Below are 22,030 nucleotides of genomic sequence, written 5' to 3'. Positions count from 1 at the left end.
AAGACTGAGGAAGGAATTTACCCGCTCGGGTATCTCCCGTGACATTTCGTGTGACAGGTCTACCCTTCCTCAGGATAGTTTCAGCAGAGCCATTGAGTAACGCCTGGCGGATGGAACTCTTACCCGCCCTATCATCACAGACTCTGCTTAGTGTGACTCGCTGGTGCTTGAGGCTTCTAATGGTTGTACTGGATGCTCCTCCGGGCCTCATGTTTGTACTGGTGCAATAATGCCGCTTGTTTTTCTTTCTGTCTGTTCGACCTTTGTTTCATTTTTCAAATACAATAAAACCAACTTTTATTAAAAAAAAAAAAAAAAAGGTGGACCCATCAGTCTGGTGAGGACCACATTTAGGTTCCATTCAGGAGCTGGTGGGTGTCGGGGAGGAATAACTCGTTTGAGTCCCTCCAGAAAGGCTTTAATGGCAGGCACTCTGAAAAGTGAGAGATGCTGCCTGTTTTGTAGATAAGCTGCTATTGCGGACACATTTATACGAATGGAAGCATAGGCCAGATTGCATTTGTATAGATGTGACAGATAAATGATGTTGTGAGTAGATGTATCTAGCGGGTTGGTGTTGTGGTCGGCACAATAAATGACAAACCGCTTCCATTTTGCCGCATAACATGCTCTGGTGGTGGGCTTTCTTGCCTCCCTTATGATATCCATACAGGCAGGAGGCAAGTTGAGGTAGCCAAAATCTAAGACCTCAGGAGCCAGATCGCCAGGTTGAGCTGTTCATGATCTGGATGCTGAATGTCGCCATGGCTCTGCATCAAAAGCCTGGGTGTGAGGTGCAGCCTTTGATGCGGTACCACGGATAGTTGTAGAAACGTAGCGTACCATGGTTGGCGTGCCCACGTCGGAGCAACCAGGATGAGTGTCTGAGTGTTGCTTTAGCTTGCGTGCCACCAGCGGTATTAGAGGTGCTGGGGGAAAAGCGTACGCAAATATGCCTGACCAGTTCATCCATATCGCATTGCCCTGCGACTGCGGGTGTGGAAACCTGGCGGCAAAGCTTTGGCATTTTGCGTTTTCCCTTGTGGCGAATAGGTCTATCTCTGGATGACCCCTCTGCTGGAAGTACGGCTGGAGTACTGATGGATGTATCTCCCACTCGTGCATTTGGTGGCTGTGTCTGCTGAGCACATCCGCCATCTGGTTGTCTTTGCCCGGGAGGTGTTCCGCCATGAGGAAGATGTTCCTCTGAATGGCCCACTTCCACATGCTCTGAGCCAGATGAGACAACTGTGGAGAGTGTGTTCCTCCCTGCTTCTGTATGTAGTACATGGCAGTCATGTTGTCCGTCCGGATCAACACGACCTTGTTGCACAAGTGTACTTTGAAAGCTTTCATCGCCATGAAGATTGCCATCAGTTCCAGAAGGTTGATGTGCATCTTCTTTTGCTGTGCTGTCCATAGTCCCTGCACTGTGTAGTGGAGTACATGAATTCCCCATCCCTGGAGAGGCGCGTCCATTGTCAGTATAATCTGTGGTACAGGCTCTTGTAACGGTCAGTCCTTGCAAAGGTTTTGTGGGTTCCACCAATGCAGAGAGTTGAATGCCCGACCGCTCACCAACACTAGGTCTTTTAACTGTCCTTGAGCCGGATTCCACTGACGTGCCAAGCACTCCTGAAGCGGACGCATATGTAGTCTCGCGTGCGGGACTATGAAGATGCAGGAGGCCATCATGCCTATCAACTGCATGAACACTCTTGCTGGAAGCGAGTGTTGAGGTCTGAATTTTTGTATCAGCAATTGCATGCTGTTTATCCTCGCTGAATTTGGTTGAGCTTTGGCTGCCAGAGTGTCTATTGTTGCGCCCAGGTACTGTCGCACGTGGGCGGGTTGAAGACGTGACTTTGGATAATTCAGTGAGAATCCCAGACTGTGAAGAAGATGAATGGTGTGGGACATGTGGCTGGCACACTGCTGGGCCGTCTTTGCTTGAATAAGCCAGTCATCCAGATAAGGGTAGACATGTATGTGCTGTCTCCTTAGGTGTTCTGCCACTGTCGCCAGACACTTTGTGAACACCCTGGGTGCCGTCGTTACTCCAAAAGGGAGGACTTTGAACTGATAATGTTGATTTTGAATAGTGAACCTGAGATACTGTCTGTGTGATGGGTGTATGGGTATATGGAAATACACATCCTTTAGATCCAGTGTTGCGAGGAAGTCTCCCTGACTGAGTAACGGCAGAACCTGCTGTAAGGTGAGCATATGAAAATGCTCTGACAGAATGTAACTGTTTAGAGGCCTGAGGTCTAGTATAGGCCTGAGAGACCCGTCCTTTTTGGGTATTCAAAAGTACAGAGAGTACACCCCTGAGCCTTTGTCTTCTACAGGCACAAGCTCTATGGCTCTTTTTTGCAGCATGCTGACGACCTCCTGCTGCAATAAGTGTAAGTGCTCTGCGGACATAGGACGGTGTCTTGGTGGTATGTTGGGTGGAGTGGAAGTTAATTCCAGACAATACCCGTACTAAACAATGTCTCTCACCCACCTGTCTGTGGTGATGGATTTCCAGACTGGCAGGAACTGCTGCAGTCTCCCCCCGACAGGTGTTATATGGTCGGGGGCAGTGACAGGGCGTCACTGTTTGTTATTGGCAGAGGATCTGGAACGGTTTCCTCTTCCTCTGCCCTTGATGTTGTTTCCACGATATCCACCCCGGTTGTTCTTATTGTAGGTGGATTGTGTACCTCCTTTATTGTACTGTGTCTGTTGCGTGGATTGGCCTCTTGAATGTTCCCTAGTATTGGAGCGACGAAAAGAGCCACCCCGAAACTGCTGTAACTGCAGAGCCCCCATAGACTTTGCAGTCTGTGTCTTTCTTAATTTTTTCAAGGGTGGTGTCAACCTCAGGTCCAAATATGTAGTCTGGGTTAACTGGCTGATTGAGGATAGAAGTTTGTATTTCTGGTTTGAATCCCGAGATTCTCAACCAGGCATGTCTCCTTAACATAACACTAGTGTTAATGGCCCTGGCTGGCGTGTCAGCTGCGTCTAGCGCGCACTTGATGGAAGCATTGGTTATAAGCTTTCCTTCTTGGATAAGTAGTTCTGCACCCTCCTTGTACTGATCTGGTAGGTGTTGCAACAGTGTCTCAAGGGTATCATAATGGGACCTGTCATATCTGGCTAAGAGTGCCTGAGTGTTGGCAATGCGCCAGATGTTAGCTGCCTGCGCAGCCACCCTCTTTCCTGAAGTTTCCAGTACTTTTGACTCTTTGTGAGGAGGAGGAGGAGCATCACTGGGAGTTTGCTCTCTTACATGCATTAGAAACAACTAATGAGTCCAATGGCAACTGTCCTCTTATATAAGTAGGGTCCACAGGTGCCGGTCTATATTTCTTTTCAATCCTTTGGTTTAACACCCTGGACCTAGTGGTTTCCTTAAAAATGTCACCAGCATGCTTAAGGACCTCTTTTAGCATGGGCAGGGTCTTGACTGTTCTTTCTGAAGTGGAAAAGGTGTCGGCCAGAAAGTCTTCCTCCACAGGGTCAGCATGTAGCTCGACGTCATGGTTACTTGCTGCTCTCTCAATAAGGGCGTTAAAGGCAGTAGTGTCCTCAGTAGGAGATGTTTTCACACTGTATACATGTGTGTCAGGGGTAGTCTGCGGATCCATTGGGTCAGCCGGGCCCATGGTTGGTTTTGATCTTCGGGATCAGTGTCCACATAAGTGTCATCTTCATTGTCGTCATCCCCTGCAACCACATCTGAGTATGTGGGTGAAAAATTCGGAGGTTCTTGTCCATAGGAATGGAGGGGTTCCACAAGAGCCTGTGACGTTGTTGAATCCCTCTTCTTCTTCAAGGGAATCTTATATGACTCCATGGGTGTTTCTGGTATTATTTTCCTTTTATATATGGACAGTCTACCAGTTTCCGAGTCGATGAATTACCTAGACTCCTGTTCTTCAGGCTCCTCTGTAGCCTCCACTTCCGTCAACACTTTTTTAATGGCGCAGATACCTCTTTTTGGTTCTAACATCTTCGGAAGCACCGTGGGTGGCAACCCGAATTTGATTTGTGTCGACGCGGTCTGAACGTTTCCGACCAGCTTTGGTGTTGGGGCCTTCTTCGACCCGACCGCTGTAGCCTTATCTTTGATGCGTTGGAGTGACTTCGACACTTCCTTGGCTATGAATGGACTCGGCTGCGTTGACTCAACAGGGTCCTTGGAGCCAGTCTTAGTCTTGTCCGCAGGCCTCGACCGAGGATCGATGCCTTCTTTCGGTTCGAGTCTTTTGTGTGTGTCGACTCCTTTCGGCGTCGGCCTTGTTGGTTCGACAGCCTTGACCTTGGTCTTCGGTGCCCCAACCTTCGGTTCGATGACCTTCATGAGCTTTTCGGCATCGACGGCCATTTTCTGCTTTTTCGGCTCCAAGGGGTTTGAGGCCTTGGAGCCGACCAGAGTTAGTTGCACTTTTGGTTTCGGTTTTGGCAGCGATGCTTTCGGTTTCGATTTCTTAGGATCGACCGATGGCGGTTTTGATACCGATGGCTCTTTATTAATGTTCGAAGCCGGGCCTTTATGCGGGGCTGTAGAACAGGGCTGTAGAACGGGCCTTTATGCGGGGCTGTAGAACAGGGCTGTAGAACGAGCCTGTAGATCTCGGGTAAGGCCTTGTGGCGATCCCTCGACCTGAGCCTTATTGAGTGCGTCATCGTCTGCCCCCGTATAGCCGGTTGAGCCTAGCTCCTCGCCTGAGCTATCTTCTACAGCCCCAAGGGCCTCTGCGTCGTCTCCTACCTCTTCGACTACGTTTTAGTCTACTTCTAGCACCTCTTCGTCTTCGGCGTCATACTCTGAGTCATGGCCCGAAGCCAGATCGGAGTGGTACTCCCGATCAACGACCTCTTCGTCTTCTGTCCCGAAGATGTTTTCTGGAACAGGCGCTGATCTCTGCGACTCCAATTGAGCCGCGCGTCAAATCCGAAGAGTTTTCTTTGACCTGAACGGGGCACAGGCCATACAGTTGGCTTCGTTGTGATCCGGGGACAGGCACTTGTTGCACACCAGGTGGACATCGATGTGCGGGTATTTTGCATTGCAAAGTGGACACCTCTTGAATGGGCTTCTTTACACCAGGTGGACATCGATGTGCGGGTATTTTGCATTGCAAAGTGGACACCTCTTGAATGGGCTTCTTTCCATTGTAGATCGAAGATCGGTTCGAGTGTGGAAAGAAAAAACGTCTGATTCCTCGATGTCCTCTCGAAGCAAAGTTACCGGTACCGAACGAAACTATACCGACGCTGTCAAAAGCCTTTTGGCTTTGTAGAAAGTTTTCCCAACTTGAGCTAAGATAGTAACATCCGAACCCAATGGCGGAAAAAAACAATCTGAGGATGCCCATGCGCACTGTAGTCCAGGGGAGGAGTCACCTATCTCGTAATACTTCGAAGACTCTTCCAGGACAACAATGTGCAATCATCCGGACCCAACACTAGGCGGCGATCTATGCACAGATATGAATTCAGCAGCCCACATGCCTCGAACATGTGTTTTCTTCATAAGTGAGCTGCCACTACTGCGAGGCACTTGGTGAAGACTCTGGGTGCTGTAGTTACCCCGGACGGGAGGACTTTGAATTGGTAGTGTTGACCGTCTAGCACAAACCTGAGATATTTCCTGTGAGTGGGGTGAATGGGAATATGAAAGTAGGCGTCCTTTAAATCTAGAGTGGAGAGAAAGTCACCTTGTTGAAGCAGTGGGAGCATCTGTTGGAGAGTGACCATGTGGAAGCAGTCTGAATGTATAGGTTTAACGGTCTGAGGTCCAGTATTGGCCCGAGAGCTGTCATTTTTTTAAATTAGAAAATAAAGGGAGTAAACCCCTTTGCCTTGATGAGGCAAGGGGACTAGTTCTATTGCATGTTTTGTAATAGAGAGAGAACCTCTTGTTTGAGAGGAGTCCGATGTTCCGAGGACATTGGACGTTATCTGGGAGGGATATTTGGGGGAGTGGAGGGGAGTTCTAGGCAATAACCATACTGGATAATTTGTCTTACCCACTTGTCTGTTGTGATGGAATTCCAAACAGGTAGGAACTGTGAGAGACGTCCACCGACAGGAGTGGGATGATCGTGGGGAAGTGAAGGAAAGTCACTGCTTGGTGGTAGGGGAGTTGCGGGTATTACTGCAACCTCTTCCTTTACCACTGTTGCCTCTGTATCTTCCACGGAAGTATCCTCTGGAGGAATTATTTTGAATGCGGCTCTTATAGGAAGAAGAGGGGTGTTCTGAGCCAATAGTTTTGGAGCCAGCCCTGTAAAAGGAGCGACAAAATGAACCTCTAGGGGTAGGTAATTGCAAGGCCCCCATGGACTTGGCAGTGTTTGTATCCTTTTTCATCTTCTCTAAAGATGTGTCAATGACTGTGGGCTCAAAAAGATGCTCTTGGTCAAAAGGCTGATTATGAATAGCGGATTGCACCTCTTGCTTAAATCTGGAGATTCGGAGCCAAGCGTAGCAAAATGCTGGTATTAAAAGCACAAGATGTCGTATCAGCCGCATCAAGCGCATATTTGATTGAAGCATTTGTTATTAATTTTACCTCTTGTATAAGGTCATTAGCTTTATCTTTATATTGGTCAGGGAGATGTTGCATAAGCTTTTCAAGCTGATCACAGTGAGCTCTGTCATATCTGACCAATAAAGTTTGGGCATTGGCAATGCGCCAATGATTTGCAGCATGTGACCTGATACGATTACCAGATGTGTCTGAGTTTGGATTCCTTATCAGGAGGAGGGGCGTCGCCTGTGCCTTGTGAATTTGCTCTTTTGCATGCATTAGACACCACAAGAGAATCTAAAGGGACCTGACCTTTAATGTACACTGAGTCATTGGGAGCTGCCATTTTTTTTGGTCCACCCTGGTGTTAAGAATCCTGGCTCCGACGGGGTCCTTAAAAACTTCTGGTGCATGTTTTAGCATGCCTTTTAACATTGGCCAGGTGTGCGTAGACCTTTGTGTGAGTGTAAATGCTTCCAATAAAACGTCCTCCTCCAAGGGATCAGAGTGTAATTGTACCCCGTGGTATTGAGCAGCCCTATTAATTATTTGCGCAAACCCAATATTGTCATCTGGTGGGGATTGCCTAGAGGAATAGCGGTCCGGGTCATTGTGTGGGTAGGGATCTGTGTTGCAATCATCCCAAGGACCTATATTGTGTGGGATGGTATGTGCATCACCAGCCCTATCTGGATCTCCATCCCCACCCTCATCAGTATAATCATATTCATCATTATGTGGTTGATGTGAACATTTATGTTGTGAGGAGTGTGCTGGAGAAATTAGCAGATTTGGATAAGCTGGAAAAGGGGAGAGAGAGGTGGAGAAGCCTCCCGGCCACTTCGCCCCCTTTGCAGCTTCCCTCTTGGAAATTGTTTCCTCTTCAGCCCACCTGTCATCAAACTTCCTCCTAACAGGTGACCTCAACATTCACTTTGATGACCCGTTGGACACAGGCGCCGCCGATCTTATCTGCGACCTGGCTTCCCATGGCCTTCTTCTTGCCAATACAGGTCCAACACATGCTAAAGGACACCTTCTCGACCCAGTGTTTTCGAACATCCCTTCCCTCCAATTTACCAACTCCCAACCTCTCCCATGGACGGACCATTTTGTTATCACTTTCAACATTCCTGGGGCCATCAAGAAACCTCATAAAGCCCCCACCTTCTCTAAGGACAGATCGTGGGCCAAACTCTCGACGGGGGACTGGGCTACAGCTCTGGACTCTTCTACCCCGAGCCTTGCGGCTGACCCGTCCGAGGCTGACACCCAAGTAAGAGGCTGGCTCTCCTCCTCCCTTGATAGCCTCATTCCCATAAAAAGTCGGGAGATCAAAGATAGGACAATAGGTCATGCCCCGTGGTACACCCCGGAACTCCGTGACCTCCGCAAAGAATGTAAAAAAGCGGAAAGACTGTGGAGGAAAGACTGGCTACATAGTAAAAAAGACACCTATAACATAGCAGTAAGACGCTATAAATCGGCCATTAAACTAGCCAAGTCCACCTTTTACGACAACAGAATTAAAAACGCGGCCAATTCTGCCAAAGAATCCTTCCTGATAGTTAAGGAACTACTCAACATTCCCTCAGCTCCCGCCGCCTCTCCTCCCCCGCCGGACAGATGTAAGGACTTAGCCTCATTCTTTGATTCCAAAATCACGCGGATCTTGGAATCCCTCCCCCCAATCAGCCCCCCCATCCCGGTGGAGTTAGACGCCTACTCTACCAGCCCGCGGCTGTCCTCCTTTAGAGAAGTCTCCCTCGATGAGGTTACTACCACGCTGGCCAAAATGAGAAGTGGATCCCCCCTGGACCCAGCACCCGTCAGATTCTTAAAAACTGTTTCTCCCAGCACCTCACCTACCATTAGGGATCTGATTAACACATCTCTGGCCCAAGGCATAGTGCCCTCCTCCTGGAAGGGCGCAGTCGTCAAGGCCCTGCTGAAAAAGTCCAACCTAAACCCGGACGATTTGGCCAACTATAGACCCATTTCGCTCCTTCCCTGTTTCAGCAAGGTGGCAGAGAAATTGGTCAATGTGCAACTCTCCCAATTCCTCGAGACGAATAAAATACTACGTCAGTCACAAACCGGATTCCGGCCGGGCCACGGCACAGACACCGCACTCCTCTCCGTCATCGAGGAGGCTAGGTGCATCCTGGATTCAGGAGGATCAGTGGCAGTGATCCTCCTGGACCTCAGTGCCGCATTCGACACGGTGGACCACTGTGTCCTCCTCCACCGCCTGGCCAAGGCAGGAATTGTGGGAACCGCACATGCTTGGATCAAATCCTTCCTCTCGGGTCGTTCATTTCAGGTGTGGGACGGTAACTCCCGCTCAGACCCCCTCCCGCTCACGCGTGGTGTGCCCCAGGGGTCCTCGCTCAGTCCCACCCTGTTTAATGTCTATATGGCCCCGCTGGAGGATGTGGTTACCCGCTATGGGATAAAAATAGTCAATTATGCCGACGACACTCAACTCGTCGTCTCCCTGTCCCAGTTGGACAAGAACCCCGAAATCTTACTTAACTGCCTGCAAGACATACATACCTGGATGTGCGAATCCTCGCTGAAGCTGAACGGGACAAAAACAGAAATCATGCTTCTGGGCAACAAATGGTCCTCTGTCCCTCCCTCAGCCTGGCCAGACTCCTTCGGTGACATCCCTACGCCCAAGACAGAAATTAAAACACTAGGCTTCTGGTTGGAGCAGGACCTCTCCTTGAAGACCCAGGCAGTCAAGACCGCGGGGACCTGCTTTGGTCTTCTCCGCTCAATTCGGAAGATCCTCCCCCTCCTGCCCCCCCTGTCCAGGAAACTTCTGGTGCAAGGGCTCATATTAGCACGCCTGGACTACGGCAACGCCGCTTACCCCGGGGCTCCTGAAACCACCCTGGCCAAACTCCAGCGCGCACAAAACGCCGCGGCGAGACTCATTCTCAACCTTCCACCCAGAGCCCATACCACACCGGCCCTCAAATCTCTGCACTGGCTTCCGGTCCGCCAGCGAGTGGAGTTTAAGGCCATGTGCATCACGCACAAACTCATCAATGGGGTTGGACCTGCCACCCTCAAAGATATGATTACACCTTATAAAGCCCACAGAAACCTCCGCTCGGACAACGAACATCTGGCCACAGTCCCAAGATTCAAGAAGTCGCGTACCGGTGGACGCCGCTTCTCGGTTAAGGCCTCCTCCACTTGGAACGCCCTTCCTCGCCTGCTGCGTCTGGAACCTAGCCACACACTTTTCCGCAAAAAACTCAAAACCCTCCTCTTCCCCAAATAGTTCCTGGTTTTCGCCTGTCCTGGATTTTACAGTATTATAGCGCGGGGATGCCCTCGGGTCACCAGGCGCTCTACAAATCTCAAAATAAACAAAATAATAATAATAAATTAGTGCCTATCTCTTTCCGTGTCATGGGTATTGCAGAGTATTCTGAAGGGTCCAGCTTTCTCTTTTTAGGAGGTTTGGTGACAACTTTGCCAGTTTCTGGTTCAATGTAGAGAGTTTTTTGTTTTGGATTCGAAAAATCTGGCACAGGCTGTTGTATGGGTCCAGTGTCCTTTTTCAGTGCCGAAGACTTAGGGTCAGAATGTTCTTTAGACGGTGTCCCGAAAGCTTTCTGTGGGTCGTGGACTCCTTAGCTTTTGATATAGGAGTTTGTGGCTTCGAGACCTTTTTCGGCTCCAAAGATTTTTTCGGCTCCCTAGATTTTTTCAGTTCCGAATGCTTCTCCTTAGTTTGTTTTGACACCAAGGGCTTCAGCACCAAGGCTGTTTTCGGTGTCGACGAAGAAGGGTGTGGTACCTCTTTGGTTTTTGGCTTCGGTGCTGAAGGTGCACCGGAATGGTGTTGGCTCGAGCCGGAAGGCTTTTCTTTTGGTTTCATAGCCAGGCCCGAGGGCAGGGCGTCTGAAATGTGTTGCCAGTGTCGACCTGAGCCCGTGGGCAAAGGTGTTTTCTGAGACTTCGGTTTGGTTTTGGTTGGGAGAGGGGTTTCGATACTCACGGACTGCTGAGTGTATCATCTTCAACGTCGGAGTCGTCAGCTTCAGAGACGGAGATGTCTCCTTCATCAGCTTGTTGCTCCGGCTGGAGATGGAGATCTGCTCCGAAGACTTCAGGAATCGAGCTGCTTCCGCGAGACACTTCCTGACGTCAAGCCCGACGATCACAGATGGTTTTCTTCGATCTGAAAGATGCACAGGCCTCACAGCTCTTATTTTTGTCCTCCAGGGAGAGGCAGATATTACAAACCTTGCGTAAGTCCGGGTGTGGGAACGTAGCACCACACCCAGGGCATTTTTTGAAAGGGGCCCTTTCCATTAACTGCTGGTGTGGTCGGCGTGGTTAGGATCAACGGCCTGCGTCACTGATTGAGGATTTTATTTTTGAGGATACGCGTCGAAAGGGGAACGCAATCGAGACAATATCGTTGAGTGGAGAGTGATTGCTTTTCGAAGGGGGTTCGAAAAAGACACCGACCGGAGCGCAGCACATCACATCCAAACCCGATGGCGGAAAAAAACAATCGGAAGATGGAGCCGATGCCTATGCTCATGATCACCCTAAGGATGAGTCACCCATCTCGTGACCACAAAGACTTCTTCCAAGACAAAAACAAAGTGCAAACATCAGAGCCCAACACTAGATGGCGATATATATGCACAAGTATATGATCTACAGCTCATATGCCTCGAACAGATATTTTCATTTGTGGACCAGGACAGTTTTTTATTTTTGACTGTACTGATGTTTAAGCAATCATGATGTAAAAATTAGATCACGTACTAGATCTTGTTAACAAGAGTCCATTACTGTTTGGACGCAGTGACTTCTTTTTGGAGTTTGTTTTTTTAGTTACCTTCAGTATATATATCCTATACATTAACTTTTGTTAATGTTCAGGTGCAGCCTTGGGTAGTAGGGTGCCAGAACTGCAGTAGCACCTCCATTCCATATATACAGTGACTACAGAGGGTTAACTTCTGTGATGGAATGAGGTGGAGCTTTTGGGATGTTGATGGTAAAGCCCAAGTCACAAGAAGAGTCACTGTGCGCTGAAGAGGTTCTAACAATAGCACAAGTGACTCTGCCTTCATCAGCCTGTTGCAAAATACAGACATACACAGACTCCTGTTTCAGGGAAGCCGACACCACAGTCATGAATTTCAAGAAGGTGATTGTTATCCCAAAAGGGCACAGTGAACTGACAGTGCTGAGATCCCATGGTGAACTTCATATAATTACTACGAGCAGGGAGAAGTATGCATCCTAGAATGGATGCCAACCATTCCCCTTCATTCAGGGCCAGTAGAACCTGGCTCATTGAAATCTTGAGCTTATCCTGTTGCAAGAAGAGATCTTGAGCTTATCCTGTTGAAAGAAGAGGTTCAGAAGACAGAGAGTCTTGGATAGATATCGAACCACAGTCCGCCCAGGGGACCAAGAAGTAAATGAAATATAACCTGGTGTCACTTTCTTCTAGACGCATCCTTTCTATGGGCCTTTTGATCAGCAGAGCAAGGACCTCTGACCCCACAGTTGTGCGTGTGCCCAAGAGCATACTAAGGCGAAAGGATGGTATTCCAGAAGGAGTGGCATTAAAATTAGGAAATTAGCCCTGCAGATCAGCTGGATGACACCGCAGTTCATGTGGATCATTTCCAAATTGGCTGAGAAGTGGGAAACCCTCCCTATCAGCAAGGTGCAGAGGGGAGTCAGAGGGGTTTTGAGGTTGCTAAACTGACCGAGGAAGAAGGAGACTAGATACACTGGTGCTGCTGATGCCAAAACTTAGCTCTAACTCTCACACAAAAGGAGCAGAACATTTGTTGGGGTGTCTGGACCAATTGAAAGGGTTGCTTCTGCTGGGACTGCTGAACTCTGGAACATCCTCATAACTTATTGTACTGCTGATGGAACAGCTTTAGTAGTAAGGACAGGTCCAGTGTGTGAGTCAAAGCCCTGCTACTCTTGAAGCATTCCATAGAGGAATCAAGTTTCTCTGCTGGCCTTCGGCACTGTACATGGAACAAATAGAGGTCTCTGCAAAATCCAAGCCGACCTTCAAGATCTGCTTTAAAGCATCAACGCCATAGCAGATCAAATCTGAAAATGGATTGGTCATGTGTTCCCATAAACTAATAACTGCTAGTTTGCTCAACTCCCACAAGGCATTGACACAGCAGGCAAGCAGACATGTGGCATTTCCATACAATGCAAAAATCATCCAGTCTATACGGTCCAGTCTTTCAGACTCATTGCCTCTAAGATCCACAAGAAAAGATGGCTTTTGGCATCCAGCAATTTGTCTGTTGACTGCAAGGTCCTGAAGGGCTTGTAACAGAAAGCTAAGGCAGGTTCCTATAGTGCTTCATTAAATTAAAGACATCAAAGTTATTATTTAGAAGTCAAAGCCAACTGCAGAGTTTCTACAGCTGTATGTACCAATTACGTAAAGGAGGAGAATTTTTCCAACTGAGACCTTGAAGACTAAGGAATGTCTACTTCAGGAGAGGTATATCGACCACTGGCCTAAAGAAAATCAAAATAAAGGTCATCTTTGGAGTAAGAAGGAGGAAGCAGATTGGGGGCCTCAGATACACCCATAAACAATATCAAGCATGGTTACTGTATTAAGTCAGAGGCTAATAGTGCCTCTATCTGGGAAAAATCCTGGGCCCTAGGAAGAGAACGATGCTGAAAGAAAGTTCTGTCCTTACCTTATGCCACTCAGACAATTACAGAATACTCAGGGGAGAGTTCTGAGCAGAGCTGCAAGGCTGGCTGCAGGGGCAACATTGTGAATGACACTTGGCAGGGAATGGCACCATCTGTGATTGCTTTCTACGTGCAGAGGCCAGAACATGTGGAGGCATGGAATTAGGAAGCACAGGAATTAGATTTGCAAAGCATAAAAGAATTGGCCCAAGTGTATCAAAGAATCTTAAAAGATGTCCAAAATTAAGCGAAGAAAGTCTGGACGCACTTGGGATTCACAGAGACAATCTTGTGTCTTTTTAAGTTTTTATGGAAAAGGTTCTGAATCTTGCACGCTTTGTCCTAGCCATCAGCGTATGAGCAAATGCATTCCCTAAGACCTTTAAAATTGCCAAAAGCATGTTCCAAATCCGAAACAAGCCCCAGTGAGAAGGCTGTCCTAAGGGTAGGAAATCTTAAAGATAAATTAAATAAAGATCAAAACAGTAGGACAGAGCTCATGCAAATTCACTTGAAACACACCATGTTCTGGATAAAATGAAGGTATGGTGGCCTCTTGGGATGGGGTCCACTGGGCTCTCAGCTCATTGACTGAGGTTCCGGTCTTTAAATTAGGTGATTTGCGACTGAAGAGACAATGTTTAATGAATGTTGTGCTTTGTTTAGCAATACATTGTTTGAGTTAGATTACAACTGTAGAAAAGGCATCAATATAAAAGATTCACTGCTGAAGAAGAGAAGATTATACCACATATTTCAAAAAGAAAAAATACTCCACCCCATAGGAATCACCAAGGAAGAGGCAGACCCCGAAACACAGACAGGCAACTTCAAAAGGAGTAGACAGTCGAAGAAGGAACAAGACTCCAGGAAGGGACCAACTTCATGATCATGGGAGGGGGGGGTCAATTCCGTTAGTTCCCCCATAAGAGCTCCATGCAGGATATCACCAACGGATGATAAAATGACATTTCATTAAAAGCAGGAAAGAATTATGATGTTGGATGAAGATAACCATTTCTTCTTTCTCAAAGCAAGTTCTCAACAAAGTTTGAAAAAAGTAGCATAGAGCTCATGCAAGACCATTCATCACAATCACATTCCAATCACAGAACAAGTGAAAGACATACCATCCATACAAGGAGAGGGGCCATGTCACTATTGCTGCTATTAAACTCTATAAAATGACAACAACAGTATTTCAAAACAATACTATCATTAGAATGCACAGCGTCTGCATGCAACTCAAGCAGGCTGACATGCCAAAGGCTCGGTCACTAAATTGAGTCATTGGGGTAAATCGCAAATTAACTGCAAATTATAGATGTGTTTGAGAAAATGAGCTGTAGAAAAGGGTGAGTAACACTGGAAGAACATGCTATGGAGACTTCCACCATCCAAGCTCTCAAAGTCCTGCTGGACTCCTTTAGACACAGAAGGGGGGTGACTGTGATTTAAAGCTGGTCAAGTCATAATGGAACGGATTACACAAGGTGACAGTTTCTGTGCCATACCACTAAAGTACTGCGCAATGCAGACCGGGTGGTAGGGGATGTTATGTGAAGATTACCTTTTTGTATTATTCATATTTTAAGTGCTTTCAAATTAACCTAGCATATTTGTGCTGTATGTGTTCTCCCCCAAAAGGTTTAAAAGCTCTGTTTAATAAGACATTTTAACGCTCTATTAGTATTGAAAGATTACTAATTTAGTAACTAATTTGGTAGGTTAAAGCAAGCTGCTCAATTTACTCCAACCTAGTAATCTGTACATGCACAAAAGCGCACTTCACTTACATTTATCTTCTCCTTTGGTTTCGGTTTTGCAGGGACATTTGGGCGTGGAACTACCTTCTTCAGCTTGTTTGGTTCTGAATCTGTAGTAAAGAAAGGAAAGGTTTTAAGGATAACGATATAAAAGGCACAGAATGCTAGCACTGCGGATGTGATTTTAGAGTTAGTTTATTTCTAAAAAAAAAAAGGACTATGTGTAGGAAGTTGGCTCTATATATGATATCACTAGGTGGTAATACGGTGCACAGAGTCCAGGGGGTCACAAAAAGTGTACAGGGCTAAGTGCAAAACACAAAGTGCTCCGTTAGCGGTAGTGTGGTTTGAGCAGCCTTAGGCCTAATACAGAGGAGTGTAAGACATTTATTGCACACACATGATCAATAAAAGACAAGACTCAAGAAGGAGAACGAGACCAATTTTATAAAATTATACTTTATTTCAACTTTATTTCAAGTCCCCGGTCTTCGTAATAAGGTAGGAATATGCTACTTACCAGTATGCATCTGTTCTTGGCATAGAGGGCTGCAGAGTGGTACATTATGAATAGATCGCCATCTGGTGTTGGGCTCGGATGATTGCACTTTGTTTTTCTCTTGGAGAGTCTTTTGTATCTTGGTGACTCCTCCCTTGGTTGGTAGTGCGCATGGGCATCGGCTCCATCCTTAGATTGTTTTGCCATAGTAGGGTTAGATGGAGTAGTATGATAGAATACAGATAAGAATGCCCATGTAAGTGTATCTAAATAAGATAATGTTGGAACAGACACAGGTTTCCGGGGAGGCTGGGAGGGCATGTACCACTCTGCAGCCCTCTATGCCAAGAACAGATGCATACTGGTAAGTAGCATATTCCGTTCGAGGCATATGGGCTGCAGATGGTACATTATGAATAGACTATACAGCAGTTCTCTCCCTAGCGGTGGTCTCCCGTGTCTGTTGCAACTGTCTGAAACAATGTTTTTAATACTGCTTGTCCCACTCTAGCTTGTTGTGTTGTGTGCACATCTACACAATAGTGTTTTGTGAAGGTGTGCGGTGTAACCCAGGTAGCTGCTTTGCATATGTCATCTAGTGGAATGTTTCCTAGAAATGCCATAAATGCCCCTAGTTTACGTGTAGAGTGAGCTCTAGGAGTAACAGTTAATGTTCTCTTTGCCTTTAAGTAGCATATTTGAATGCATTTTACAATCCATCTGGCAATGCCCGCTTTGGAGATGGGATTGCCTTTATGTGTAGGAGAAAACGCAACAAATAGCTGTTTTGTCTTTCTGAAAGTTTGTGTTCTTTCTATATAGTACAATATGGCCCTTCTAACATCCAATGTATGTAGGGCTCTTTCTGCTACTGTTTGTGGTTTTGGGAAGAAAACCGGTAATTCCACTGACTGATTGATGTGGAATGCTGAAATTACCTTTGGTAAGAATTTTGGGTTTGTTCTAAGAACCACTTTATTTTGGTGTAACTGCATAAATGGTTCTTGAATCGTAAAAGCCTGCAGTTCACTTACTCTTCTAAGTGACGTAATAGCTATGAGGAAGGCCACCTTCCATGTGAGGAATTGTATTTCACACCTATGCATAGGTTCGAAGGGTGGCCCCATTAGTCTGGTAAGCACTATGTTGAGATTCCAGACTGGGGAAGGTGGTCTTCTTGGTGGAATGACTCTTTTGAGTCCTTCCATGAAAGCTTTAATTGCTGGTGCACAAGTTACTACTTGTGTAACGATATATCTGTAAGAGACATTAGTTAGTGATAGATTCCTTACCTTAGAATATCCCCAGGCGTCAGACTGGATCCGGAAACTTTTGCGTAGCAATACCCCTGCGCGCTGGTAGGCGTCGTCTGCGGCTCCGCGTCCGTCGTCGGCGTCGTGAGCGCCGGGATGACGTCGTCGGAGTACTTAGACGGCGCCCATGCGCGCTGACGTCAGTTCTGATAACACAGCTTTTCCGCGCCAGATACGCAGAGCCATGATAGAACTAACACTGGTGCCATGAAACTAGGGCCCTGAAAGGGGATGACCTTAACCCTAGATATCGGTTCGCAGAACGGGGAGGATGGGTGGGTCGGTAAGGAATCTATCACTAACTAATGTCTCTTACAGATATATCGTTACACAAGTAGTAACTTGTGCATCTGAAAGAGACACGTTAGTGATAGATTCCTTACCTTAGAATAGATACCCCAGCAATACCAACCCCGGTGGTGGGTCTGCGAACCAATATCACACCAGAAAGTCCTGGAGGACGGAACGGCCAAAGAAGCCATCCCTCCGGACTTGACTGTCCAGGCAGTAGTGTCTTGCGAACGTGTGCAGCGAGGCCCACGTGGCTGCCTGACAGATGTCCTGCAGGGGGACACCGCGGCCCAGGGCAGTCGTCGTTGCCGTGGCCCGAGTGGAGTGAGCCCGCAATCCAGCCGGGGGCTCCTTCCTCGCCATGGAGTAACATGCTTGAATACACAAGATGATCCACCTAGAGATGGTCCTCTTGTGCACAGCCTTTCCCTTCTTCGCGCCCACGTAACCAACGAAGAGTTGGTCATCCACCCGGAATTGGCGTGTGCGATCTAGGTAGTAGGAGAGCGCACGTTTTGGATCCAGACGGTGGAGCCTCTCCTCCTCTTTCGAGGGGTGCGGAGGCGGAAAGAAGGTGGGCAAAGTGATGGACTGCCCGATGTGGAAGGCCGTGACAACCTTGGGCAGAAAGGAAGGTCGTGTACGTAACACCACCTTATCAGGATGAACAGACAGGAAAGGTGGAGAAGAAGAAAGAGCCTGGAGCTCACTCACCCTCCTGGCAGAGGTGATGGCAACCAGGAAGGCCGTCTTTAGAGTAAGGAGACGAAGAGGGCAGTTATGAAGCGGCTCAAAGGGAGCACACATCAGATAGGTGAGAACCAGATTCAAGTCCCACTGGGGCATCACGAAGGGAACAGGAGGGAACATGTGCGTGATGCCCTTCAGAAATCTACTCACAATAGGGGACTTGAATAAAGAAGGCTGATCTGGTAGCCTCAAGAAGGCTGATAGAGCAGAAAGGTACCCTTTAAGAGTGCCCAGAGCAGAGCCCTGCTGGGCAAGGGAAAGAAGAAAGAGCAGCACTTCCGAAAGGGGTGCAGAGAGAGGATCCACAGCCTTTGCTGTGCACCATGCCACAAATCTGTTCCACCGGCAGGCGTATACCGACTTTGTGGAGGGACGCCTGGCTGCCAGAATGATATCACAGACTTCGGGAGGCAAGTCAAATGGCCTCAACTGCCGCCGCTCAATCTCCAAGCTTGTAGGTGGAGACTGGACAGGTTCGGGTGCAGGACCGTCCCCTGCTGCTGCGACAGAAGGTCCTCCCGAAGAGGCAGACGAATCGGGGGATCGACTGACATGCTGAGTAGCTCGGGATACCAGTATCTTCGTGCCCAGTCCGGAGCCACAAGGACGACCTGGGCCCGGTCGCGCCTGATCTTCTTCAGCACTCTGGGCAGAAGTGGTATAGGCGGAAAGGCGTACAACAGACCGCAGCTCCACTCGCGACGAAAAGCGTCTCCGAGCGAGTGCCGCCTTGGAAACTCCAACGCGCAGAACTGCTGACATTGCGCGTTCTCTTCTGTGGCGAATAGATCTAACCAAGGCTCTCCCCACTGTCGAAAGAGACCTTGCGCCACGTCCGAGTTCAGACGCCATTCGTGATCCATCATGCACCGGCGGCTGAGTTCGTCCGCCCTGGCATTCAGAGAGCCTGCCAGGTGTTGAACCACCAGGGTCACGCCCTGATGTTCCAGCCACTGCCAGAGGCGCAGAGCCTCCTGGCAGAGGGTCCACGACCCCACACCGCCCTGTTTGTTGCAGTACCACATGGCGGTGGTGTTGTCGGTGAACACTTGCACTACGCTCCCCTTGACAGAGGGGAGGAATGCCTTCAGTGCAAGACGAATCGCCCGCAGCTCCAGAAGGTTGATGTGGAGCCGGGACTCCGCCGGAGACCAGAGGCCTCTGATCTCCGCCTCTCCCATGTGGCCTCCCCAGCCCTGGAGGGACGCGTCCGTCACAACTACGTGCTCCGGCTGGGGTAGGGAGAGGGGTCTGCCACTGACCCAGTCGCGGTCCGTGAGCCACCACTGCAGTTGCTTCGCAGTGCCCTCTGAGATCAGGACATGATCGGACAGGTTGCCCTGATGCTGGGCCCACTGAAACTTCAGGTCCCACTGCAGAGCCCGCATCCGCCACCTGGCGTGACGCACCAGAAGGATGCAGGAGGCCATCAGCCCCAGAAGCCGCAGCGTCAACCTGACCGAGACCCGGGATAACGGCCTGAAGACAGGAATCAGAGCCTGAATATCCCGAACCCGCTGTTAGGGTGGGTAAACCCGAAACTGCGCCGAGTCGAGAACCGCTCCGATGAAGAGGAGCTTTTGAGAGGGACACAGGTGTGACTTCGGCACATTGATGGAGAACCCCAGCAAGTGCAGGAGGTCGGCCGTAGTCTGGAGGTGGCTGACGACTGACTGGGGCGAGCCCGCCTTCAACAACCAGTCGTCGAGGTAGGGGAAGACTGATATCCCCTGCCTGCGCAGATGGGCTGCGACCACCGCCATCACCTTCGTGAACACCCGTGGGGCGCTGGCAAGGCCGAAGGGGAGCACGGTAAACTGAAAGTGCTCTTGGCCTACCATGAACCGTAGGTAACGCCGGTGGGCCGGCAGGACGGGGATGTGGAAATAGGCGTCCTGCAAGTCCAACGCTACCATCCAGTCTCCCGGGTCCAGGGCAGCCAGGACCTGAGCCAAAGTGAGCATCTTGAACTTCTCCGTCCGGAGGAAGCCGTTGACGTTCCGCAGATCCAAGATAGGGCGTAGGCCCCCTTTGCCCTTCTTGGGTACCAGAAAGTAGTGGGAGTAACAACCACGTCCTACTTCTGGCCGAGGAACGCGCTCGATGGCCCTCTTGGCCAAGAGGGCCGAAACCTCCTCTTGCAGAAGTTGCAAGTGATCCCCCGACACACGGTGGTATTGAGGTGGCATGGATGGAGGGGAAGACTCGAAGGGGAGGGAGAAACCCCTTCGGACAATTTGCAGCACCCACCTGTCCGAAGTGACTGAATGCCAGTGGGAGAGGTGATGGCGAACCCTGCCTCCCACAGGCGTCACATGGGCCTGAAAACTCGGACTAGGAAGGTTTTGAGGTGGGGGCTGCTGAGGGAGGTGTGGACTGGCCTCGCCGCTGGCCCCGACCACCGCCACGGCGGTTCCCACGGCCGCCACCGCGTTGCTGAACATTCTGCGGCGCGTGGCTGACGGTCCGTGGTGGGGCGCCCCTTCCGTGGCCACGAAAGGAGCGAAAGGCAGCCGATTGCTGGCGTGGGGCCGTAAGGCCCAAGGACTTGGCCGTGGCCCTGGAGTCCTTGAAACGTTCCAGCGCATGGTCTGCCTTGTCGCCGAAGAGGCGACGGCCATCAAACGGCATGTCCAGAAGGGTGGCCTGGACATCGGCCGAGAAGTTGGCGGACCTCAACCAGGCGTGGCGTCGAACCGCCACCGTCGTTGCCATCGCCCTGCCCAGTGAGTCCGTGGTATCCAGCCCACACCGGATAGAGAAGCGTGCCGCATCTCGGCCGTCCGCAAGGGTTTGGCTGAGTTTAGCCCTGACCTCCTCAGGGCATTGTGGCAGCACCTCCGCAACCGTGTCCCACAGAGTGTGGGTGTAGCGGCCCAAGAGACAGTTGGTGTTCACAGACCGTAGCCCTAGGCTCACAGACGAGAAGACCTTCTTCCCGAACTGCTCATATCTCTTGGATTCCCTGTCGGGCGGGGCCGACGGGAATGCGGTTTGGGAGTTAGAGGCCTGGATGACCAGGCTCTCGGGGGTGGGATGGGTGGACAAAAAGCAAGGGTCGCCCGGTGCCGGGCGGTAGCGTCTGGCCACGTTCCTGTCCACAGGGGGGCCTGTGGCGGGCTTGGACCAAGTGCCCAGCAGAACGTCACACAAGGCCTCATTGAACGGCAGGAGGGGCTCCGCGGAGCCGGACTGCTGTTTGAGGACCTCAGTGAGGAGATTAGTCCTCACGGCCGCGACGGGGAGCTGAAGGTTTAAGGCCTTAGCTGCCTTCGTCAACACTACGCTGTAAGCAGAACCCGCCTCCGAAGCCACAGTCGGGGGCGACGTAAATCCAGTGTCTGGCGAGGTGTCAATACCACTGGCCTCCCCAAGCTCATATGTCCAGTCCTGATGCGACTGGCAATCACGTGCCAGAGGGTCCTCGGACCCCTCCCATTGCTCCTCGTCACCTGGCTCCTGGAGACCAGGATTAACAGCCAGGGCCTCCTCGTGGAGATAGAAGTCTCCAAAGGCCGACGGAATCGGCGGCCAGCGGCGCCCCTCCGACTCCTGAGTAGGACCGTAGGAAACATTGGGGTCGGCAACCACATCGGCTGCCGGGGACGACACCTGAAGGGACGGCGCCGGCGAGGTCGTAAGGTCGACCGGCGAGGTCCCGGATCCGGAGCCGGATCCAGCGAGGTCGCGCGGCGCCGGGACCGAAGTCGCCAGCGGCGCCGGGCCCGAAGTACCCGACGTCGTCGGGGCCGAAGCGCCCGACCCGGAAGGACCTCCAGACGGAGCCGATCGGCCCGAAGGCACCACGGGAACCGACTGAGGAGGGAGGGCCCTCATGGCCATGAGGTACCTCTCGACCTCCTCCTGCGACGCGCCGTGCCCAGGGACCCGAAGGTGTGGGGCAGGCGGCGACGCTTGCGACTCCCGCGGAGCCGCGTGGGCGGTGTCGCCCGAGTCCCCGGCCGCATCGAGCGAGCGTCGGGGCGGGTCGGAGGACCGATGGTGTCGTTCCGACCTCTCATGCCTCTTACCTGAGGACTTGGAACCAGACGATCGGTGTCCACTTCCGGAACGTCGATGACTCCGACCTCGCGACCTGTCCCTCGACCTCCCGTGGGACCGGGACCGGGACCTGGAGCGGCGCGGGGCC

At 50.3% G+C, this 22,030-nt stretch overlaps 1 protein-coding gene across 2 annotated transcripts in view; it reads right to left on the bottom strand.

Moving 5' to 3' along the window:
- The window catches only part of KMT2A (lysine methyltransferase 2A), a 1,431,261-nt gene that overhangs the window by 1,111,844 nt on the left and 297,387 nt on the right, over positions 1 to 22,030 (bottom strand). For both annotated transcript variants that reach the window (XM_086956712.1, XM_086956713.1), the window contains exon 8: positions 15,058 to 15,137. In XM_086956712.1, the coding sequence (XP_086812838.1) occupies positions 15,058 to 15,137 (80 nt within the window). The remainder of the gene's footprint in view (positions 1 to 15,057; positions 15,138 to 22,030) is intronic.

The sequence above is a fragment of the Lissotriton vulgaris genome, chromosome 2_1 (genome assembly GCF_964263255.1).
Source record: "Lissotriton vulgaris chromosome 2_1, aLisVul1.2, whole genome shotgun sequence".
Lineage (NCBI taxonomy): Eukaryota > Metazoa > Chordata > Amphibia > Caudata > Salamandridae > Lissotriton > Lissotriton vulgaris.
This window is presented reverse-complemented; position numbering and strand designations above follow the sequence as displayed.